Genomic DNA, 25,329 nt, shown 5'->3' with positions numbered 1-25,329 from the left:
ATGTTTGTGTTTACTCATGAGTAAGTAAATGTGTCTTGGCTCCTATTGAAGATCAGTGAAAGGGGAATTCAATGCTTGCAGAATGATCCCATTCTGATGAACAAGGAGCTCAACCCACACTCCAGAGGCTAACTCCACCCCCCACCCACCAGTAAACAGAATAAAAGCAAAGCCTGAGCTGGTAAGGTGAAACTTTTAGTCTTGTAAAGCTAGATGGGCCTTGATAGTGTGTCATTTTAAAAAGTGGGTCCCGGTGCTAAAATTTTTGAGAACCACTGCATTACGGGATCACTGTACTTGCTTAGTTGCTCACCGACTCCAGCCCATGCAAAAGGTTCCCCAGTTTTTTGTTTTGTTTCCAGCCTTTTCAGACCTTTAACCCAGACTCCCAATGGTATTGGACTGTTGAACCAATTCCCATTGCAGTGGTGTTCCTAGCCACTGTGGCACCTGGGGCCTCACCTCCAGGGATGCCACCACCTACCTGGACGTGCTGCTCCCAGTGTCCACTGCCCCCCTCAGAGGCATTCTGAGGGCCCCCTGAAGATGTTCTGAGGGCGAGAGAGATTGCACATGGTTTCCCTTGCTCCCAGAATGCCTTCTAAGGGCCTAAAATTGTCACTTCCGACTTCTGGCCGAAAACCCAAAGTGATGATTTTCAGCCCTTAGGACGTCCCTCAGATCAGCACATCAATACTATTGGTGACTGACTGAGTGCCACAGGAGAGCACTGAGGGGGGAATGGATGACAGAATGGTGCCGTTCCCCCCAGCCTGGCACCCAGGGCATTTGACCCCCTTGCCCTCCTCAGTTTTGCCACTGTCCCAATGAAATTAAAGACCCTTAACATCATAGCTAACGTGTCTCGCTGTTAGACAAAAATGCTATTGGCATTAGTAACAACTTTTCTTTGGACACAACCACTTGATTTACAAAGTAAATATTGCCAATATTTGTTCCAGCATGTCAGAATTTTGACTCAAAATATAAAATAAAATATTGTAATATTAGATGGACAAGAATCAGAACTGAATGATATTTAAATTGATAAGAATCAAACACATGCCATTTGTTCTATAAAACGTTATCTTTAATAAATGGATGGATTCAAGTTTGATAGACTGACCTGTCAAAAGTAACTAAAGTCAAAATTCTCTGGTTATTTCATACAAATACTATGCTTTACAGTAAACTTATCTTCAGGTTTACAAACAAAAGGCTTGTCAGTGAAAATTCAATATCTTTAACCACCTAAAAATGAAAATTGTCAAAACAATTGTGATTAAAATTTTATTGCAGGTTTTTAAGAACAAACCCATTGCATTCTTATAATGTAACCATTTCCAAATTAGTGGCACATGGATATTATATAGCATTTGGTTTTGGCTTCTTGAATAATAGTGGCATCTTAACAAAAATGGCTTTAGTAAGTAAAAAACAAAAACACAAACTACAGTAATCTTTTAAATAAAAATAATCAAGTATTAGAAACTGGACAGATAGAAACCTGCATATATTTTTTTTCTACCTGTTTTTTGTTGGAAAAACTCCACAGTATTCCCCTAGCTGAGAGGAGTGTTGTAGTTTTTAAATGTACACTGTGGCCCCTGGCAGACAGTGTACTCCCTGCTGAATTGTAATGCTGGTGAAAGGTTACTTGAACTATTGCTAACATATGACAGCAGCCTTTGGCAGGGTTGTTTTGTTTTTTGCTGTAAGGAATCAAGTGGAGATTGAGTGTAGCACATATGGTAAGATATAAAGCTACCATTGGTTCTTAGGATGTAGTTTCAACTTCAGGGTTCAGATGTTAAGTTTGTTCATGGTGATAAAATCACTACTAAAAGTTTTAGAACAAATAATGAGAAATCTGCAATAAAACTAGACTGAATCATCAGGTTATTTAAACAGAATTTTAAGAAGCATTTACACACTGTGTCTTCTCTGTCCATACATGCTGTTACTGTGGTGCAATATATGAAAGTGGCAAAGTATGGCAAAATGCTGTATTGCTGGAATGAAATCAGTTGTTTCATATCAATTTAATGGCAATTAAACTGGTTCCTAATGTTTGTCTAGGACTAGCAAAACTGTGTGCATGCAGCAACCATGGATTAGCACAGGATTTACCATTCACTTTAGTGGAAGGAATAACTCCACACATGCCAAATAATACATGCACCAAGTTGTTCCTACCATTGAATAAGCGGGAAGTTTCCACATGGACCAGGTCTGCTTGTGCATCACAGTACACAGATTAGTTCAGATCAGAGCTTACCTTGCATTTGAACTTAATCAACAGCTTCCAGCATGAGCTAGAAAATTCCATTTCTACCTCAGCTGTAGTGCAAAATGGCTACCTATCCCATTCTCTCTCTGTACTGGTAAATGCAATATTTATTTATATGATCCAGCAACAAGTAAAAAAGGCTTTAAGAATACCAATTCAGAGCACCCAAAAACTCACAGTGTAGGGCAAACACTGTGTGTCTTTTGAAATCAGAAGCTTAAACAGGTTATGCCAACTAGTTACAAAATGAAAGTGGTTACTGTGGTCATAATGAAAGTGGTAAACTGTGAAAGTGGTAAACTGCAGTCATAATGGCAGTGAAGACAATTTTGTGTCTTGCTAAAAAAAGACTGGGAAAAAATATAAAATATTTTTAACACTTCACAGTTTTGGAAAATTATTCTGTATTGGTGGCATTCTGACTAGGACTTCTAGCACTGGGAACTCGCTAAGCTTCCTGTGAACAGAAAGCATTCTGCTCATGCAAGAATTCCTTCCACAAGTCACATCTCCTTCAGGTAACAGGGAAAACTTCCAGTGGCAGAAGGTTCAGTTGGGATGCTACCCTTTGACTTTTAACAGGATGATGTTACTTACCTGAGTATTGTTTACAACAGTCTCTACCTCAAGACTGCCTAAAAAGAGGTGCCTAAAATAATGTAAGAATGAAGTGATTGGAAAATACCTAATGCAATAGTTGCTGAAAACTATAGGAGCATTTTTGCAATTTTCAGCAGGATTACATTTATAAAATAGCATGACAAAGAGTCACATAAGTTTGTAAAAAAATTAACCAGCCCAAACGTCCTGTCATTTCCAATATGTGCCCCAAAACCTCCAATTTATCTAACTGAAATGTGTTTACCTAACCTGTATAGTCCGTTCAGCAAACCCAGGAACATACACACCACATGCAATAGTTATTTATATTTTCTTCACCAATGCAGAATTTTGTAAGGTAGCAAATCAGTTTATACATAATTTCCAGTTGACCTTTTTCCATTTAACTGGAAAATCCTTAAGGCAGTATATAAGAATATACCTTATATAAGTATATAAAGCAGTATGTAAGAATGCTAGCATGTCTCATGGAGGTTTCTGTATGTGAGTACAGTACTAGTGATGGCACAATTCCAATGTGCCATCACTAGTAATGTATCCACATTCAAAAACCTCCATGAGACATGCTAGTACTAGGGAAAGCCACTAAACAGATGGAATTCCTCTAATCAATTGGTGTTAATCATATTCACATTTTGGTCTTAAAGAAATATGGTTAAGAAATTAGTGTCCCCAAAAGAGACATCTGAATAACATACTCATCTGTAACTCATTTGTCCTTCTAGGAACACTCTAGGTGGAGAAAGCCTTTACATTTTGTGTGGAATATGGCTGCTGAGGAAACCAGTTACCTAAGAATCTACATGGTTGCCATTTCTATGTGCCTAAGAAGAGATTATTGTATTCAGCAGCAATATAAATATGGCAGAACTTACATGGTCACAGGGAGTGCAGCCATGAACTGAATGCTAATGCCACAGGAAAATGTTAATTATCAATTCTGTATTCCATCTGTATTCATCATACAGGTTTTCAATTATGTGAAACAGGCATGGCTCTGAGATTCAGAATAACTTTTTACATCTCCAAGTCAGGAAAAAAAACAAACACTGGACAATAGAACCGTGAGAGGCTGAAATCTAACTGACACCACTCTGAGTGAAATTTGTAATAAAATCTTTAAACTCTTTATAAGTGGATAAAAACTATGATTTAACTGACAGACACATTTTTAGAAACAGATATTCTCAGCCATATACCAAGTAATCTTAATTCTTAGGACTGATTTCTTTGTATTGATCAGTATGTACCCTGTTTACACACAGTATTCAAAAACTTCCACTTCTTACTCAGCAATAGTTGGAAGTGAAATGTTTTTGCTTGCCAAGTTCCAAGATAGGCCAAGCTGACCATAAGATCACTTCCACCAAAGCTGATGAAGTTACAAAGGCCTAATTGCTGGTTAATAGTTTTTTTTTAATGGCAGGTGTCCCTGTGGGACTCGTAAACAGCAGCACACAATACTGTAAACAGTTTAACTTCTGTTCAGTCAGTCCAAGTCTATTGATTAGATGAAAATGAAGTGAGCAGCTATATCTTAAATTCCTTCCCATTTCTCCCAGAAACTCTTTTCACTACATATAAAATCCTGAGCAGAACATACCATGGGCTTGAGCGGGAGAACCAATTGCATACCACAGACATTTTCAAATGTCCACTTTCCAAAGTCAGTTACTGACAAGGCTTCCAAATACTTCAGTTTAAGGGTACTTTGGACTGAACCTATATTTTAGTGTGACGTCCAGTTCTTGACCCTGATGCTGAAGTTGGCAAGGAAGTGGCTGCTGCAGCACCTTCTGCTTCTTCTAGTTCTTCCTGAAGCTCTTGGCTTACACTAGACTGAAGGGCCGCAGGTGTAAGCCATTCTTTCGGTAGGCAACTTTGGAGAAATGGGATACAGGAGCTGAAATAGGCAAGGCGATTCACCCATCGAGGAATCTCTTTTCCGCAGAGAATCTAAATGACATTTCAAAAGTTATCTATTTAAACAAAAAAAGTTATGTATGGCTTTTTGATCGATTAAAACACATTTGTGGGGAAGGACCACAGGTAGGTGACAGGCATCTGCTTTGCACACAGAAGGTTCCAGATTCAATCACTGGAATCTCTGATTAGGCCTAGGAAAGACCTCCATCTGAAATCCTGGAGATCAGATGTCAGTCAATACTGAATTAAACGTATGTGTGTCACTGAACTGGAACACACAGTACGTCAACAATTCTGCCATAAGGAATAATAAAGACTGATGTTGCCTGCTAGACTGGTAACATTAAGTAAAATTTTCAGACAATAGGCCAGTGTTATTCAAACTGCATGGCACGGCTCTTTAGGGAAGCGCCAGGATGTCCTCTCACAGTGATACAGTCACAACCCTGGGCAGAATACGAGCCCGTCGTCTGCGCTTTTTTTTAAAGCAGAAGAAACGGAGTTGCTCAGCTGCGAGAGTGGCTGCTGCCATCCTGCCCTCTTCTCCCTCCACTCAGAGGCTGCCGCCTTCTGTGTTCGCTGCATGTTGTTTCCAAAGCTCTTCAACTCCAACCCCCATCTGGCAAGTACCAAGCATGCTCAGCTTGCAGTCCTTAACCCTCGATGATCCTTGTCTGGTTGGTTCCTAGTTCCCTGGGCCTGGGATCACTTCTCATCAAAGTTAAATCTCTCTTTTCAACCCCCTCCCTCTTCCACTCTCCCCTTTCGATCTCCAAACCTTCCTACTTTCCTCCCCCTCCCCAAATAAAACGCTTCCTATTTGACCAGTCACCAGGGGTCTTAAAGTTGTTTCCATGCAGTTGGCAAAGGGGGAGGAGAGACAGAAGCACACACTTTACTTGGCCAGGAGCAGAAAAAGGGTACTGTTTTTAAAGTGATTTATTAATCTTGTTGTTTGACTGAAGAAGAAAGGCTGTATTTTCAAAGTGATGAATCTTGCTATTTGAAGGGAATACTTATCAGCCATTGATGAAGTGATTGCCAGCCCAATCCTATCCACACTTTCCTGGGAGTAAGCCCCATTGACTCTAATGAGACTTACTTCTAAGTAGACATGCATAGGCTTGAGCTGTGCATCTCCTATCAGCTTCCTAACCAAACCCTTATGAGCTCTGATATATTTTCATGGTCTATTTTTGTTTTCCCCACCAGCTGCTGGAAAAATTTAATTTCATTAAATTAATAAAGGGTTCAATCCTATCCAAGGAGAATGGGAGAAATGACTAGTTGGATTGGGGTTCACAGGGGTGTGTGTGTGTAATGTTGGTCAGATTGGTTGTTCACAAAGTTCATTTGATAAAACAACTCTATTGGCATGCTTGCAAAGTTTAAAAAAATGAGTCCTCCTGGACCAGACAAAATCTACCTACTCCAGCATGCTGTCTCCAACAGTGATCAGCAGCTGATCATTTATAAAGCACGTATATTGCTGTGTATTAATAGTATATTTTTAAGATCTGCATTTAATTGATGATATGATTAGTATAATTAATATTAATATAGTTAATATATATTTAATATATTATAATAAATATAATATTATTATATCTAATATATTTAATGTAGTTAATATTTCTGGCCACTCCCTGTTTAATGATGTCACTTCCAGCCCTCAGGAACATGATGGGGAGTCATGGCCAACAGCCATGGGGGTCAAGGGAGCCACTGGCCGCAAACGTTTGAGTACCACTGCAATAGGCCATTAGGAAAATAACTGCAAAGTTAGCATGCAAAAACCAATTATTTTTTTACTCCAACTAAGACACAGAGCTAAACATGAAATACCAACTGCTAACAGTACTTATATGAGCTGTGGGATGAGGATGGGGAGGTTAGAGAACAACAAGACAAAGGCAGAGTAGGAAAAGAAATTGGAAAAGGTATCGTGATGGGATGTGATAGATGGTTTGGCACACTGAGAGGATGCGGAGACAAAGCGAATAAACAGCCCATCCTGGGGCATTCCGTGTACAAATGCTTTTATGCGAATGTCCGAAGTCTACGAGCAAAGGTGGGAAAACTGGAATGTCTGGTGACAAGGGAAAACATTGACATAGTGGGCATAACGGAAACCTGGTGGAATGCGGAGAATCAGTGGGATACCGCAATCCCGGGCTATAAACTCTACAGGAGGAACAGGCAGGGGCGTGTTGGAGGTGGGGTGGCCCTTTATGTTAAGGAAGGGATAGAATCCAGCAAAGTACAGATTGAAGGTGGGTCCGACTCCACTGTAGAATCTCTGTGGGTTAAATTACCAGGCCTGTGCAGCGATGTAATACTGGGGGCGTGCTATCGTCCTCCAGACCAGAAATCAGATGGGGACCTTGAAATGAGGAAACAGATCAGGGAGGTGACAAGGAGGAAAAGGGTTGTAATCATGGGGGACTTCAATTATCCTCATATTGACTGGGTCAATTTGTGTTCTGGTCACGATAAGGAAACCGGATTTCTTGACGTGCTAAATGACTGTGGCTTAGAGCAGCTAGTCACGGAGCCCAACAGAGGACAGGTGACTCTGGATTTAATATTGTGCGGTATGCAGGACGTGGTTAGAGATCTAAACGTTACTGAGCCATTGGGGAACAGTGATCATGCTGCGATCCGTTTTGACATGCACGTTGGGAGAAGAATACCAGGCAAATCTCTCACAAAAACCCTTGACTTCCAACGGGCAGACTTCCCCCAAATGAGGAGGCTGGTTAGAAGGAGGTTGAAAGGGAGGGTAAAAAGAGTCCAATCTCTCCAGAGTGCATGCAGGCTGCTTAAAACAACAGTAATAGAGGCCCAGCAGAGGTGTATACCGCAAAGAAAGAAGGGTTCCACTAAATCCAGGAGGGTGCCCGCATGGCTAACCAGCCAAGTTAGAGAGGCTGTGAAGGGCAAGGAAGCTTCCTTCCGTAAATGGAAGTATAGCCCTAATGAGGAGAATAAAAAGCAACATAAACTGTGGCAAAAGAAATGTAAGAAGGTGATAGGGGAGGCCAAGCGAGACTATGAGGAACGCATGGCCAGCAACATTAAGGGGAATAATAAAAGCTTCTTCAAATATGTTAGAAGCAAGAAACCCGCCAGAGAAGTGGTTGACCCTCTGGATGGTGAGGGAGGGAAAGGGGAGATAAAAGGAGACTTAGAGATGGCAGAGAAATTAAATGAGTTCTTTGCATCTGTCTTCACGGCAGAAGACCTCGGGCAGATACCGCTGCCCGAACGGCCCCTCCTGACCGAGAAGTTAAGTCAGATAGAGATTTAAAGAGAAGATGTTTCAGACATCATTGATAAATTAAAGATCAATAAGTCACCGAGCCCTGATGGCATCCACCCAAGAGTTATTAAGGAACTGAAGAATGAAGTTGCAGATCTCTTGACTAAGGAATGCAACTTGTCCCTCAAAACGACCACGGTGCCAGAAGATTGGAGGATAGCAAATGTCACGCCTATTTTTAAAAAGGGAAAGAGGGGGGACCTGGGAAACTATAGGCCGGTCAGCCTAACATCCATACCGGGTAAGATGGTGGAATGCCTCATCAAAGATAGGATCTCAAAACACATAGACGGACAGGCCTTGCTGAGGGAGAGTCAGCATGGCTTCTGTAAGGGTAAGTCTTGCCTCACGAACCTTTTAGAATTCTTTGAAAAGGTCAACAGGCATGTGGATGCGGGAGAACCCGTGGACATTATATATCTGGACTTTCAGAAGGCGTTTGACACGGTCCCTCAACAAAGGCTACTGAAAAAACTCCACAGTCAGGGAATTAGAGGACAGGTCCTCTCATGGATTGAGAACTGGTTGGAGGACAGGAAGCAGAGAGTGGGTGCCAATGGGCAATTTTCACAATGGAGAGAGGTGAAAAGCGGTGTGCCCCAAGGATCTGTCCTGGGACTGGTGCTTTTCAACTTCTTCATAAATGACCTGGAGACAGGGTTGAGCAGTGAAGTGGCTAAGTTTGCGGACGACACCAGACTTTTCCGAGTGGTGAAGACCAGAAGTGATTGTGAGGAGCTCCAGAAGGATCTCTCCAGACTGGCAGAATGGGCAGCAAAATGGCAGATGTGCTTCAATGTCAGTAAGTGTAAAGTCATGCACATTGGGGCAAAAAATCAAAACTTTAGATATAGGCTGATGGGTTCTGAGCTGTCTGTGACAGATCAGGAGAGAGATCTTGGGGTGGTGGTGGACAGGTCGACCCAATGTGCGGCGGCAGTGAAGAAGGCCAATTCTATGCTTGGGATCATTAGGAAGGGTATTGAGAACAAAACGGCTAGTATTATAATGCCGTTGTACAAATCGATGGTAAGGCCACACCTGAAGTATTGTGTCCAGTTCTGATCGCCGCATCTCAAAAAAGACATAGTGGAAATGGAAAAGGTGCAAAAGAGAGCGACTAAGATGATTACGGGGCTGGGGCCCCTTCCTTATGAGGAAAGGCTACGGCGTTTGGGCCTCTTCAGCCTAGAAAAGAGACGCTTGAGGGGGGGCATGATTGAGACATACAAAATTATGCAGGGGATGGACAGAGTGGATAGGGAGATGCTCTTTACACTCTCACATAATACCAGAACCAGGGGACATCCACTAAAATTGAGTGTTGGGCGGGTTAGGACAGACAAAAGAAAATATTTCTTTACTCAGCGTGTGGTTGGTCTGTGGAACTCCTTGCCACAGGATGTGGTGCTGGCGTCTAGCCTAGACGCCTTTAAAAGGGGATTGGACAAGTTTCTGGAGGAAAAATCCATTATGGGGTACAAGCCATGATGTGTATGCGCAACCTCCTGATTGTAGAAATGGGTTATGTCAGAATGCCATATGCAAGGGAGGGCACCAGGATGAGGTCTCTTGTTATCTGGTGTGCTCCCTGGGGCATTTGGTGGGCCGCTGTGAGATACAGGAAGCTGGACTAGATGGGCCTATGGCCTGATCCAGTGGGGCTGTTCTTATGTTCTTATGAGCAATTACTGGTACCATTTCAAAAATTCAAGTTATAAAATGAAAACTACTCTTATCAGGTGAATACTATAGTATGGACTCACTCCTTGAAAATCGTTTACATGTAAAGTAACCTTAGCTTTATTGCAGTTTTTCACCTTTCTTACCCCTTCTGCCCACCACTTCTGGATCACTCTTCATGGTAAAGAAGGATGGCAGTGACTAAAGCCAACAGGAGCTTAGCTTCTGCCATCACTATCCCCCTTATTGCTCAGTCTCCAAGCTCTAGAAAATGACTGAGAAGGGGAAGGGAAGGTAGTAGCAAACTCCAGGTAGCTCTTGGCTAGCAGTTGCTTCAACCATCCTATCCTTTCAGGGTTACTCTACAGCCTGGAGGGTGTTCTTTTTTTGGAGGGGGGCAGCTTACAGAACCAGCTGAAACTCCTGTCAGCTCTCAGTCAGTAAGAGGTTCAGCTGTCACCATTTCCCCCTTTGCAATTACTCTCCAGAGCCCGGAGAGCATCAGGAAGGGTGATGGATGGCCCAGCTTGAGGTCATGAGAGGCAGAGGGATGGGGATGCATGGCAACCCTTCTGCCTGAATTAATTGCTTAACCCAGTCTCCTGGGGGATGAAAATAACCATAATTTGACAAGAAACTTCAAAATATCTGAAGCAATTAACTCCAGGTTTTTTTTTGTTTTTTTTTAAAGGGGGGGGGAAATGTGACAAAGTGACCTCTGATAGACTACTTTCATGGGCTCTCTTTCCCATACCACAGTGGCATATGGTTTTGTTTTGTATTTTTTAAATCTTAGCAGGCCAGATGCAACAACAATGTTCCAGCCAGTTGCTGCCACCTGCTATACTTTTATCCACACATGTGCTATGCAGTACTATATACAGAGTTGGGGGGGGGGGACATGGCCAGCAGCTGCAGCTGGCTAACATGCTGTTGCTGCTGGCCTGCCAAAAATAAAAGAAGCCTGCTCCTGCCAACTGGTCAGTGGAAGGGCCCAACCAGCCATGTCTGGATCACAATCTTTCTATGGGGCTAGGATAGACATCAGCAGTGGACCCCCAGCAACTGTCCAAGAGTACCCAGTACCCAAGACTACTAACCTGACCCATGTAAACAGTGGAAATGAAAGATGCTGATACTAAAAATTGAGATTTTCAGCTGATTTTAGGCTGAAAATACATCAATGTAACATATGGGGCCTATTCCCAGCTTATATAAGTATAGAAGCATTTTGGAAAGTAACAACAAAAATCCATGCAATTTGTTGAAAATTGCTGTTACCCTTCTATGTTTGATATAAGCTGATAGATACAGGCTGATATTTAGACAAATTACACTTACCTCTGATAAAGCTGAAGAAAAATGATTGCAGTTTTTGTGCATTAAGTGATAGGCATTTCCTTTAAATTCCTTTCCAAGTTCTTCTATAATTTTTTCTATGTCTTCTTCCATAAAGTCAGTATTTCCAAGAACGACGGCTTCTCTAAAATTAAAAAGAAAATGAATAATGTTCTTTCAAATCCAAATCCAACAGTACACATTCTCATTTTCCATTTGCTCTTGGAAGCACATGCACACCGAAAACTTATTTATAGTTTTTAAAATACATTTTTATGGTTTTCTCTACTTCATGCTCAGAAGCCCCATTCCTTTTACACTCTTTTCCCCTCCTTATCCAAATGTTTTCTCTTTACCTCCAAATTTGTGTCTTCAAAATGGACCTTTTTCATCTGTGTGTTGTATTCATATAAGTATTCCTGTCTAGAGGATGACTGACAATGGTGTTCTGCCTCCAATTACTACAGTTCAGTGGTTTCAAAAAATTTCAGCGTTGCAACCCACCTCTCCTTCTGTGATGGGTCATGACACAATGCTCCTGGTAGTGAGTCGGTTTGACTCAATCGGGCCACTGCATCAGCAGATACACTGGCTACTGGTTCGTTTCCAGGCTCAATTCAAAGTGCTAGTTTTGACTTTTAAAACCCTTTATGGCTCGAGACCAAGGTATTTGAGGGTCTACCTCCTTCCATATAATCCTGCCCATCATCTCAGGTCATCAGAGAGGGCCCATTTGACTGTGCCACCACCAGCAAAGGTGAGGGGGATTGCAGCCAGAAATAGGGCCGCCTTGGTGGTGGCTCCTTGCTTATGGAATTTTCTCCCCTTGGAATGAGAACAGCCCCTTTTTTGGAGACCATTCAGTGCAGCCCCAAGACCTTTTCATTTAAGAAGCCTTTTAATTGTTGACATGATGGACCGGAAGCTGCTTCTGTGGTCCATTCTGAGGTCAGTGTAGGTCAATAGAGTGGGTTGGGTTCCAGTGCAACCAGGAACAGGCCTCCAGGGCCTTCCATTAAAGCTTTGCAGCACCATCAGAACTATCACAGCCCAGTACACATGGGCTCTCGACCTACCAGTGGGATACAACCCACAATCTGGGAAATGCTGCTATAGTTAAGATGTTTTCATGACCAAATACTATTGAAGATACTATTGTTGTAATCCACAGGCATCAACATTTCTATAAGTATGACATATCCCAATCGCACAATAGTTCAGTTCACACCAATAACAGAAAAAATTGCTTACTTAAATTTAAATGTTTCTCCTAATTCGGACGCGTTTCCTGGAGAAATTTCAAATATTCCAGAAAAAGGATAAGGATGGCCACCATAAGCAAATTCTGATAAAAAACAAATACAGGATTTTATGTATAAAGTGAGTCAGTACCAAATTTAGGATTTTTAAAATATCTTAGTTGATGTATGTAGAAGTATGGCCACTGCCTAGCTTATATTCATGATTTTAGCAAAACTTCCAAACTTTGTGAATTTATATGCAAATTTATGATACATTTGACTATTGGTGGTTTAACTTAATAAATGCTATTAAGAAGAAACACAGGCAATGAGACAGTGTTGTTTTCCTCTCGCCGACTCACATATACTGGGAAGGATGCTGTTTAGCAACAACATTGAGTTGAAGTGTGTTACTCACCTCTGCCATATATCTCTATTCCTGAATGGAATACTCCAATCCCAAGAGAGGAAGTGTATTCATTCATCCAGTACTAAGAGAGAAAATAGGAAGCACAACACATTTTTAGAAATTTCACATACCAATGCAACACATAGGCTGCAATCCTAACCACACTTTCCTGAGAGTAAGCCCCATTGAACAAAATAGAACTTACTTCTGAGTAGACCTGGTTAGGATTTTGCCCTTAATGTATTTACTTCTGAAGTCAAAGCCAGTGTCAGATGGCCAGTGGCACAGTTTTGCAGTGGGATATAATATTTAAAAGTAAAATATACATAGACCAAGCATTTCTTTTATATATGCAGGTATAACCTAATTATCCACCGATTTTTTTTGCCTGTTTTATCTCAAGGTAATAAGGGCCCTTTAAATTAAAGGAAAAATGTCACTTTACCATTGTAATGCAGGAGAGTAACAGCAGACAGGCAAGCAATCAATCAAACTCCAGGGAACAGCTCTTAGAACAGCTAAGTTTCAGTTCACTCCAATGCAAGTAAGTGACCCCTCCCTTCCCCCTACAATGTGTGCAAAAGGATGCAAAGTGATTATCACCTCTGCTTTGCATTCTCTGGAGTGCTCCAGGGGGAAAGGAGGGGTCACAAACAGAACTTGAGCAAAGAAAATTTATCACAAGTTACTGATGATAATCAACTGATTGACAATTAACCCATTAATGTTGCGGAGACGTATTTCTGGCTTATATACTTATAAGCTTTACATAGATATGTCACAGGCTATATACCTCTTCCATTTCATGGTGATTTGACCTCACTGTTTGCTACTTTTCTTCTCTATCAATGTGGATACATATGCGTGTCTGCTCATTACACAAAGGCATACACACAGGAGAGTATCACTTCATGCATGTGACAAAGTGGACTGTTGCACAAAAGCTTATGCTACAATAAAGGCATTTGTCTTTATGGTATGGTGCTGTTTTTATTGCAACTAAAACAGCTACTCCTTTGGAATTTCTTTCCTGAAAGGTTTTCAGATGCCAAAGCACTGAGCAAAAGTGATAACAAATAGAACTGTGAACCATTCTGAAAAATTCATGGAATTAGTTCTGCACCAAAACTATAGCCAATTTTTCTGAGATTCATCCAGTAAGAGAGGATTAGTTTTTCCTACAGGCACAGTAATTATAAACAAATACCTTCTGTACCTGGAATCAAAACCTTAGTCACACTGACAGCACGAACCAATCAAGTTCCTGAAAACAAGTCTTTCAATTGTATAAAGCCAACATATCTTATTTTGCAACCTTTTCTTCAGTGTCTAACGATGCAAACATCAGGTATAATTCTTTTAGGAACTCTACAGGATGGAATTATAGAAAAGCCTTTTCCTGTATTAGAAAGCTATAACCAAAGAGTGCTGTGACTACTTATGTGGCTGTATAACAAACAATCCTTGAAATGCAGTGGCCCCTCGAAATCCACAAGGGATGTGTTCCAGGACACTGCAGATACCAATTTCCATGGAAACTGGTGTCCACAAAAAGCCCTTAAAGGACATCCCGGAAATATTACTTTACCCAGGTGCATCTATGCACCTCCTTGCCATGGGATGTGGTGATGGTGTCTAGTCTGGTTGCCTTTAAAAGACAATTGAGCAGATTTTTGGAAGAACAACCCATCACAGGTGACAAGCTATGATGGGTATGGGCAACCTCCTGGTTAGAAGCAGAACGCCAGATGCAAGGAAGTAGCAACAGGATGTAGGTATCCTGTTGTGTGCCCATGAGGCATCTGGTGGGCCACTATGAGATACACAAAGGCGGGCAAGATTGGCCTGATTCTGCGGGGCTGATTTTTATGATTTATATAGCATGGAAAAGGGCATAGGTGTCCTTCACTTTAAGAAACAAGCCCTGTTTCAGGTTACTGTGAAGTACCGTGTTCAGATGAAAGCTGTGATGGGAACATACACAGATGTTGGATCTTGAATTTTCTTTACATGTGGATTGCTAGAGTTGGTGAAATGAGTATATGATTAGTGGTCATACCACACTGCTTAAGCAGTGTGTTCTTTGCACAATATTTGGTGCAAAAACTAAGTTTCCTGGAATGTTTTAGTTAGGATTAATCTCAGTTAAAATTCTTCCTGTATCTCCTCTATGAGTATGAAATCAAAATGCTTGATCCCAGAGATACATAATGGTATATATTTGCAAGAATGAATTCCAGTGATTTTAGAAATAGTCACACATTTTTTCTCCCCAAATGAATTTCTATGCCAGCTGAATTAACACAGTGATCCTGCTAACTCTCCATTTTCAAGTTTCAAAAATGCATGGCTGGCTTATAAATAATAAAAATAAAGCACGACAGATTTATGATTCTTTTATTTCAGAAAATGATTTTTAAAATGCTTGCAATAAAATACAAACAAAAACAAGGCTTGCTCTGAAGGCACCTGGTATAGCAACCTTAAAGAAACTAAGCAGGCCAGTGTCTGAATGTGAGGTCACCTGGAAACCTCAGGTACTCTGGCTTCAGATCCACCACAGAAGAGAAATAAGTGAAATACTGTAAAATACAGAGCAACATTTACAAAACCTAACATGAGAGTCACAGGTGTCATACAGTAGCTTCATGGGTTGCATGTCATTTTATCATCTTCTAGAACACAGTTCTATTTAACAAAACTAATGTTTCTTATTTTAAATACTACACACCCAGAGAGTGCCACAGATCAAACACAGCATTGCTCATTGGCGATCCTGGCCCCTGCGCCACCTGGGGCCAGGATGTTAGGGTGCTGCCCCTCCCATCGTGTGCTGCCTCCCTGCTGTCCAGGGGCATCTGGAGAGCCAGGGAGGCCACCCTCTGAAGGCTTTGGCCAAAAATTGGAAGTGGGGTTTAAAGGCCTCCCTGAGGCCCCAAAAGACCTCAGAGCAGACTCCCCGGCTCTCCAAAGACCCTTGGACGGGAGCGAGGGGCAAGCAAGATGGCGAAGCCCCTGGAGGTGTGGGGCCCTGGGGCATTTGCTCCCCTTTCCCCCCCCCCAGGAATGCCACTGGCATAGCTTTCTTTTGGAAATTTTGATACAGCAGTTCACCCACCGTATCCATTCATTTCCAACAAATGCTATAGAAACAGCCAACGATATATAGGCTAAGACACTGTAAGGATTGTAGGAGATTGACACTATGTTGCAGTACCACTACTTTGACATAACAGCAAAATTTGAGGGAAGTCATAACAGGCCCTGAAAATTATGTCAACACAAATGAACCCTGAAGTAAAGCACTGTATACCTGCTTAGCAATGTTATTCCTATAACAAAAGGCAGAGAAAGCAGGTAATAAGGCAATCAAATGATGTGCAGACATGTGAGGCAAGAACAACTCAATTTGATCTACATCTCTTTAACCAGGAGGCTGACTATGCTGCAATACAGGGCCCTGCAGCCTGAGGTCCCAGTTTCATCCCAAGCTCACAGCCTCCTTACCCATTCAGTTCTCTCTCAAAGTTGCAACTTTAAATAAATATGCTCTTCTAGCACCTTTATGAGGATGAAAATCCACATTCCCAACTTTGTAATGTGAATACAGGATCAGGGGAGGACATTTGCAGGGTAGAGTGTGGATGAGGGAAAGATGAGGCATGCCCATCTGCTAGCAGAGCCTATGCATGTGGGATGAGAAGAACCTGGCAATGAAGAGAGAAAGCTCAAAAGGATTTCTATTGCAAAAAAATGTCCTCCTTTTCCACTGCCTTTGCTCCATACTTGCTCAACATCCTTCTACTGTTATTCAACACCATGTCCAGCAGGAGGGAAGAATGAGATGTCCTGAACTGAACAGTTATTTTTCAGCATTCTCTAGGCATGCTTCAAATAATTGGTGGATCCTGTGGCCAGGATCTTTTCCCACTTGTGGAAGCAAGTTGTATGTACCCAAGGACCCCTTTTTCATTGTGGAAGGACCCTTTAGGCAAGCTTCCCTCTTTTTATTTCTTTTCACAGAATGAGCTTCCCATTGCAGAGCGCCAGAGCACTAGAGGTTAGGATTCAGCCCAATATTGCCATAAGACTAGCTGGGCATTCCAAAACACATCCCTATTCGCATTCTGGCAAATGAGAATGTTCATTTCACTGAAAGCAATGTACTGTGGATAAGTGGCTTCCATATTCTGATGTACATCCAATTTACACTTACTGTTCTCAATCCAGCAAGAGAGACTGAACTCTGGACTCTTCTTGAAGGCAGTCTTTTTTTTTTTTTAATATGCAATTCTTCCTGTCTGTTCGTGTTCTAATCATTTAATGCTCTAAGTTCTAGAGCAGTAGCTCCCAAACTTTTTAGCATCAGGATCCACCTAAAAAAGTTTCACTTTATAAACCCCTTAAGCCTCTGTAGCTATAATGGTGATTGGGCAGCAGTGCTCCTCTTCCAGTGGCAGGCTGTTTAACCCTTTATGTGCAAAGTCTAATCTGCCTTGTCAGTTTCATGACCAAACAAAAATTGGGCCATGACTCACTGTTTGGGAACCACTGTACTAGAGAAGTAATTCATCTGACTGGTTTTTTGTCTTGTCAAATGTCAACCCTGAATTAACACATTTTTGCCCAGCCCACAGATGTACACTTTTGATCTCTGTTGTGTATATGCAATGATGGGCAGAAATGGTTTGACCTGCTGCCTCTTACATCACAATCTTTCACATGATGTGAAAAGATAAAACAGAAGATTTACATTATCAAGACAAGGGAGAACGTGAGATGAAAGTATTAGAACAGGGATCTCCAAACTACATGAGGGGGCCCCACATCTGCCCCCCCCAGCTTTTATCTGCTTTTAAGCAACTTAAAAATATTATTGCTAATTTTTTTGTTCATGTTTTACATTTTTACTCGCTGTACAGGTATAACCTAATTATCCACGGATTTTTCACCCCTGGTTTTATCTCAATGCAATGAGACAGCTGCCCTTGAAATTAAAGGAAAAAAGATGCTTAACAATAGCTTCATTAATGTGGGAGAGTACAGCCAGCAGATAATCCATCAATCATTCTCTCTCCAGGTGCTTAAAACAGCTTCCCAGGGAAGTGACACCTCCCTTCCCCCTGAGCATTTGAAAGAATGCTAAGTGGAAGTGATTAACACCTCCTCCATTCTTTCCCAGTGCAGCTCCCAGTGAAGGGAGGGGTCATCGGTTGGAGTGAAGTGCCTGGAGAGAGACTGATTGTGTGTCTCTATCATGCATTACAAAGGTCAGCAAGGCTGTTTTTAAATCACTGAGCAAAGGGAATTGTTTTTTACATGGATTTGCTTTAACATGATTTTTGCCATTCTGGGAACTGAACCGTCTTGGATACCAAGACTCAACCTGTATATCATTTCTCATTTTAAGCATGGCATTGTTTCTTTGTAAATGTGGCATTTCTCTTTTGTTCTGAATCACATCATGCTGATTACAAAAAAGATCCAAGTAAAACTTATTCATTTAAACATCATTCATTCATTCATAAAACTGATTTTTTTTCCGCCCATAAAAATGTGTAAAATATACAACGTGACCCTCATACTGAAATGTTTGGAGACATCTGGAAATAAAAATTACTTGAGAGAACAAAACAAAGAGAAAAGGGATGCTTCATATGTTTGGGAAAATTTGTTTTGAATATTTAAGACTTCTTGTCTGCTGTAAGAAACACAGTGATATTTTGATAATGCATGCATGGGAGCCACTGTATTATTAAGGTAATGGAACCTTATTACCATTATCATTTCAATAAGGCAAAAACCAAGAAGGAAGGGATAAGCTAATCCTTCAAAAAGGACTTCCCAGAGGGCAACTTCCTCCACTTGCTCCATCCTTGTCTGAAAGTGACCACCATGGTTCTACTTTATTAATTTAGGGTAGTTTTCAGGAACTTCAGAAGCAAAATCTTGTGTGGCAAGCCCAGAAAAAGCTGCTCTTTCAAAAGCAGTTTATACCAGTATAAATGCATCACAATCGCTTCAAAAAAATTTTTTTAGGGTTCTTGAGGCTCAAATTTGATGTTTCCAAACTGCAGTATATTAGTCATGTCTCAAAAGATCAGTACTAAATTTGATTAAGTGGTAACACATAGCACCTAATTAGCAACTGAATTCTGTTCCTTAACACCCTCTAACAGGAAGCTATGCCAACGGAGCATGTGCTGCATGTTGGGGGGGGGGGGGTCAGAGGGCCAACCAGAAGTTTGAAACACATTATTCTTCATAAACTCCAAACCAACCACATAATCTACACGAAATGTGTCAGAGTTACCACTAACTTCCCAAATGCAGTGCAGATCAGTTGAGAAACAGCTTAACTACAGCAGTTTGAAAATGTCTGCGCTTATATTGCGTTAGTGTGGAAACAATATACTAAGTGCAAATACAATGCACCACCACTGCACAAATAGTGTGTTTTTAAAAAAGTATTTCCCCTCCGGACTTCTTGAGCCTAATGTTTCAAACTGCCATATCTCAACAAATTTGGCAATTATCTAGTTACGTATTTGTTAAGCAAACTGGATGGATATTTTGGTTTTTGTGACTAAAAAAATGGTAATGGCTGTGGAATCTCTCCATTGTCAGATACACTACTAACACATGATTTTTCAGGTTTGACCACCAAGTTCCTCTTAAATGCTTTAGAGGAATCAAAAAGTTCTTCTACAATTTCACCAAATGCTAGTACCACTTTTGGTTGCAGTATGAGGCACTGGTGTTCACCTGTACAACTTTTCAGGACTGAAAGTGCTTCTAAAACTCAGTTTAGGTTAATTATCACAACTCGATCCTGTTAAATCACCCACTGACCACATAGTATTGATGGTACACGCTCTTCACTGTCTGTCTGTGGCAAGTAATTATGGATGCTGCACCTGTTGAATTCCTGCCCCAAACATTTTCTATGTCTAGTAGAAAGCACCTTGTTAGAAATGCACTTGATGAATACCTGCATCTGTGCAAATGATTGGAAAAATTTCACGTGTTGAATGTCTGAATGTATTCCTGTAGAATCCAAATTTAAGCTTCAGCTCAAAACAGAGGCAAACAGTGGACATCTGGAGTCTAATTTGTAAAGCCAGCATTATGAGACTGTACAAAGTCACTACTCATGTGGTGGAGAACTTAGAGCAATTGCCTTAATTTGCAATTCCAATGCTTTTTGGATCACAATGCTTTTTGGACCACTGAAAGCACTTTGGATCAAAGGGTTGTTTTTTAAAAAAATATTTTAGTATTTTCCTTGGGACAAGAGTTCAGCAAATGTTTGCAGAACTGAACAATGAATTTTCGACCCACATATTGAATGTCAGAGATAAAATCTGTGGTAAAATCTGGGGTAAAATCAGACAAAACTATAGTCAGACACCCGTCTAAGTTTAACCGACTTATCCGAGGGTCAAAGAAAATTCCATGATTGCTGGCTCAAAACCTGCCCTCGACTTATCTGTGGGGTTGACTTATAGGCAGGTGTCTGCAGTAGGAGCCAACCAGACAAGGATCAGCGAGGGTTAAGGACTGCAAGTTGAGCATGCTCGGTACTTGCCAGATGGGGGTTGGAGTTGAAGAGCTTTGGAAACAACATGCAGCGGACACAGAAGGCCGCAGCCTAGGAGTGGAGGGAGAAGAGGGCGGGGTGGCAGCAGCCACTCTCGCAGCTGAGCAACTCCCGTTTCTTCTGCTTTAAGAAAAAGTGCAAACAGGCAGAAGACGGGCTCGTATTCTGTCCAGGGGTGTGACTGTATCGCTGCGAGAGGACATCCCACACTTCCCCTTTGAGTTCCTGGCACCTCCCTAAAAAGCCGCGCCATAGTTTGAACAACACTGAAATATTGAAATGAATGGGGACCCACCTGAACTTGGCTCACAACCCACCTAGTGGGCCCCAACCCACAGTTTGAGAAACACTGGTTTAGACTTTTCAAAAATCACAGTGGTAAGGAAGCTATCCAGTTTAACATAGACCAATAGTTTCTTCATTCTGATCCAACTGTCTTAGAGGGCAGAAAGCCTTTGCAACCTGATTTTCTTTTCCTTTTTTTTAAAATCCCACTTGTCTTTTAGTCTTCTACAAAGCATCAAAGACAAACATTGTCAGGTATTGGGGGAGCTAAACAGACATTCAGTTGAATCTGTGAGTCTCAGTTGCTTGGTTGGTAGGCCCCTTTTACACTCTTGAATCTCCCCCACAAGATCTGAGATCAGTTAGTTGGCTGCTTGCCTTGATGGATAATTTGTCTTTATAACCTACATGCAGCATACATTACCTACCTAGCATTCTGGGAACTTTCTAGTAAACATATTATTTTTCCCAAGGGCAGGTGTGCCCAAACCTCAGCCCAGGGGCCATTTGCGGCCCTTGGGGACCCTCAATCCAGCCTGTGGGGAGCCCCCAGTCTTCAATGAGCCTCTGGCCCTCCGGAGACTTGCTGGAGCCCGTGCTGGCGCAACGCAACTACTCTCAGCATGGTCAACTGTTGGACCTCTCGCATGAGCTGTGGGCCGAGGGCTCCCTCTGCTGCTAGCTGTTTCATGTATGTGATGCAGCAGCAGCAAAGGAAAGGCTGGCCTTGCTTTGCACAAGGTCTTTTATAGACCTTGAGCTACTGTGAGACCTTCATTCATTCATATAAATTCCATCTCTAATATATTCATTTATGTAAATTTATTTAAATTTTAAGTGTAAATGAATTTCTTTTTTCCCAGACCCCAACACAGTGTCAGAGAGATGATGTGGCCCTCCTACCAAAAAGTTTGGATACTCCTGCCCAAGGACGAAACTTTATTTAGGTTTTTCACATTTATATTGTAGTGTATTTCCAAGAAGTTCAGGGCAGTATATATGGCACCTCACCTCTTGTTTTATCCTCACCACAACCCTGTAAGAGAGGCTAAGCTGAGAGACAGTGACTGGCAATAAATGCTGAAACAAATTTGTTGGTCCTAAAGGTGCTACAAAACTCTGTTTTTTCCTCTATATCAAAAACAACCATTGTATCTAACTTGTTAATGAAGAAGACAAATGACTCATTGTGGGATATAAACATTTCTCCTAAAAGCCCTAGAGAAAAGCAGGAAAATCTGGCTGAATTTGTGGATTACAGTTGGTAAAAGGAAGGGTTCCATAATCAGAGCAAGGTGGTGTTCTTGCTTCTGGGTGCCAAGTACCAGAATATCTGCAATAGCAGTGCCTTTTTTCATCAACTAAAATTGAGTGTTGGGAGAGGTACAACTGACAAAAGAAAATATTTCTTCACCCAGCGTGTAATTAGTCTGAGAAACTCCTTGCCACAGGATGTGGTGATGGCATCTGGCCTAGATGCTTTTAAAAGGGAACTGGACAGATTTCTGGAAGAAAACTCCATCACTAGTTACAAGCCATGATGGGTATGCACAACCTTCCGATTTTAGAAGTAGGCTACCTCAGAATGCCAGATGCAAGGGAATGGCACCAGGATGCATGTCTCTTATTGTCTTGGATGTTTTGCTCCACTGGATCCTGAGCCTCTGTGTTAGCTTCTTGAATCTTTTGGTTGGTAGTGAATCAGGTAGCCCCACTGCGGGGCTACTCACTTTACCTGGGGGAAGGGGGGAAGTCCCTTTCTCCCAAAGAGCTGCCGGCAGCTGCCCAGAGCATACAGGATGTGGCGGCAGCCATTTTCGGTGCCACTGCAGCCTCACGCCCCAGCCAGCTTAGGATTGGGTTTCGAGTCAAGTGATGTTTTTTACCAACATGTTGCACCACAAGGATAAGAGTTACAGCTATCCATTAATGACTTGATGCCCAGAACAGTTAATGGTACAGGCACTGTCTCCATGGTCAGAATGTGGCAACTTCAGTACCTAGTCACAGACTACCCACCTTGGTTCTCAAGCTAACATTCTGTTGTTTCTACTGCTTGACCATTTCCCAACATACCCAACACCCCAAATATACATAAACAACGGAACAGGTGTGTAAATTCTACTTTCAAAAGTGGTGCAGGGGTTCTCCACCTTCTTACCCTTTATGGGCATGTGGAAAGCAATCATCCCATGCCAGTTTGGGGTCCAGTGGTTTTCTTTTATTGCAAGACGCAAGACCTAAGTGCCCCAAAGTATAATTTCTCACACAGGCAGTCATTAGTGGTTAGAAACCAGTTGGGTAACATAAAAAAGTTAGGTAAGTATGATAGAGATGATGCGGTCTATACATAAGAAGGAGCAACAAAGTAAGAGATTGCGCAATTTTAGCCTAGAGAACCAAGACATTTTTGACCACATACCACTGCGCATTAACCCATTTTTGCCTGGCCCATACATGTGGTCCATTTGGGCAGAAATGGCTTAACTACTTCTTTTCCAGATGAAGGACACTGGACTATACAGCTGTTGATCTGTTTTGAAAAGACTGTGTTTCCAGGTCTTCTTTGATCTTTTCATCTGTCTTCCAGCCCTCTTCCTGGGGAATAGGAGGCTCTTCTGAAGGCAGTTTGAGGACTGCAGCAGGGATGTGGGGTGGGTGGGGAGGCAGGTGAGGCAGAGTCTCTCCACGGGGGTCCTTCGAGAAGCGCCACCGCCATGGGAGGCACCCAAGCACCCACAACCCACGCGCACTGCCTCACCTGCCTCCCCACCCACCACACATCCCTGGACTGCAGGAGTACCTGCCTCCCCCACAGACTTGTGCAGGTGTCCAGACCGGCCCTGCCGTAGGTGCGATGTGAAGAAAGCCACTCTGTCCCAGCACTGCCACTCGCACGAAGCCAACACCTGCCGGAGGAGCCCTGGACACCCACACCTGTTGCGCGGCTTCCGAGGTCCTCCTGCCCTTCTCCAGCGGCCCCCTTGCCTTCCCCGTCCTGAGGCGGCCCCGGCGGAGGGCCAGCACCAGCCCCCTGGCTGCAGCCGCGTCCGATGAGGGCGGGAGGGCTCCGGAGGCGGAGAAGAGAGCGCGCTAGTCGGGGGGCACCGAGGGCTCCCGGAGCCAAGCGCCACTCACCATGTCGTAGACGTTGAGGATGACCCGCTGGTTCGCCATACTGCGCGGCGGCGCCCTTCAGCGGGGCCCCCTCAGGCGACGGGCGGCGGCCGCAGGGCGCTCGCGGGCGGGACCCCGGGGGGGCGCCTCCTCCTCGTCCGGCCTCTGGCTGAGGGGCGGGAGGCGGCGGGGGCGGCGGCCGGCAGCATGGAGCCGCCTCCGCTGCCGGGGGAAGAGGTTAGCCGGGCCGTGTCCCGGGAAAGGCGCTCGCCCCGCGCGCGGCAGGCAGAGGCGAGCCACGACCGGCACCCGGGTGGGGCCCGGCCTGCCTGCCTCGGCCCCGCCTCCCCGCTCGTCTCGGCCGTAGCTCCGCTCCTCAGGCCGTGCAGACAGCCGGGCGCCGCCGCGGAGAAGCAGCCGTCGAACCGGCCGTGCGCTCAGCCGCCGGATTCGGACTAGCCCCGTGCACGCCCGTTCGCAGCTTCCGGCGGGAGAAGAGCGCCGAGACTACAACCCCCGGCATGCACCATGGCAAAAACCCATTTCCCGGCAGGCCGCGCGGCTGAACATAAACTAGGGTTCCGCGCGTGCAAGCGTGGGAAGACTGAGCGTTTGAGGTCTCCTGGTGGCCCTTGAATGGAACCGGGTCGGTCACCGAGAGTCTTGCAGCACCTTGGACAGGGACCCATTGATTTCAGCATCCTCAAGTGAATGTGTTGCAGCCCAGTCCTCCTCATGTCTACTCAGAAGTAAGTCCCATTAGAGTCAACGGGGCATACTCCCAGCAAAGTGTGGGCAGCATTGGGCTGTCTTGAAGGTGCTGAAAAGTTTTGGTCCTCTTTCAGTCTCAGTTTTAGAACTCACTGGCACGTTTGTGTTTAGACTCGCAGTAGGAAAAAGCAATCCAGGGCCCAGAAAGGCTGTCCTCAGAAGGAAATCAGAGGCACTCCCCTGGAAGGTCTCTCCATTCCAGGAAGTGGTGGGCTTATGTAACAACATTATTCTGCTTACTCACCTTCTGCAGTTACTACCTATACTTACAGGTCCCCTGCCAGGAGTTGATCAGTATGGTATCAAATCTTCTGATGACAGCAGCTCCACAGGAGCAGTGTGACCAGATGTCATAACCGCAAAAGAGGACAAGACACCCCAAAGTCTAGGACATCCAAGAAAAACGTTGGACACAATAAATAAAAGATAAAAACATTCCTATATGGACTTCATGTGGTTAACTTAAACATTACTTATTACATTTAAAACTATATTGCATATAATTTATTAATTACAAGAAGGCTTCTTGTATTAAGTACAAGAAGGCTGCCTGCAGGGACCTGCTCACAGGGAAAAGGGGGACATTCAAGTTCTTTTCCCAGACACAAGGCTAAAAAACAGGACATGTCCTGGAAAAGGAGGACGTCTGCTCACACCGCAAATGAGGGCCTCCTCCACTGCTGAGGTCAAGGAACAGGCTATTTTATAATGAGTGAGGCTTTGGCA

The 25,329-nt window shown here is 43.1% G+C and overlaps 1 protein-coding gene across 1 annotated transcript; it reads right to left on the bottom strand.

Moving 5' to 3' along the window:
• Positions 1–1,068: 1,068 nt before the first annotated feature.
• On the bottom strand, positions 1,069–24,309 carry DESI2 (desumoylating isopeptidase 2). The gene is made up of 5 exons (XM_066611500.1): positions 23,854–24,309; positions 12,840–12,912; positions 12,432–12,525; positions 11,184–11,325; positions 1,069–4,867 (listed from the first exon to the last, which is right to left on the bottom strand). Exons 1-5 carry the CDS (start codon positions 23,890–23,892, stop codon positions 4,634–4,636), a joined length of 582 nt encoding a protein of 193 aa, XP_066467597.1. The 5' UTR covers positions 23,893–24,309; the 3' UTR covers positions 1,069–4,633.
• Between the last annotated feature and the right edge of the window lie 1,020 nt (positions 24,310–25,329).

The sequence above is a fragment of the Tiliqua scincoides genome, chromosome 1 (assembly GCF_035046505.1).
Source record: "Tiliqua scincoides isolate rTilSci1 chromosome 1, rTilSci1.hap2, whole genome shotgun sequence".
Lineage (NCBI taxonomy): Eukaryota > Metazoa > Chordata > Lepidosauria > Squamata > Scincidae > Tiliqua > Tiliqua scincoides.
The sequence above is the reverse complement of the archived record's forward strand: the minus strand, read 5'-3'. Positions and strand labels throughout refer to the sequence as shown.

What these genes read in the sequence shown, in the direction of transcription:
- DESI2 (XM_066611500.1), bottom strand. Translation starts at nt 23,892, where the DNA reads ATGGCGAACCAGCGGGTCATCCTCAACGTCTACGACATG. An exon ending in AATAGAGATATATGGCAGAG is followed by an intron (nt 12,526 to 12,839) that starts GTGAGTAACACA and finishes GTTTTTTATCAG; the next exon opens with AATTTGCTTATGGTGGCCAT. An exon ending in GGAGAAACATTTAAATTTAA is followed by an intron (nt 11,326 to 12,431) that starts GTAAGCAATTTT and finishes TTTTAATTTTAG; the next exon opens with AGAAGCCGTCGTTCTTGGAA.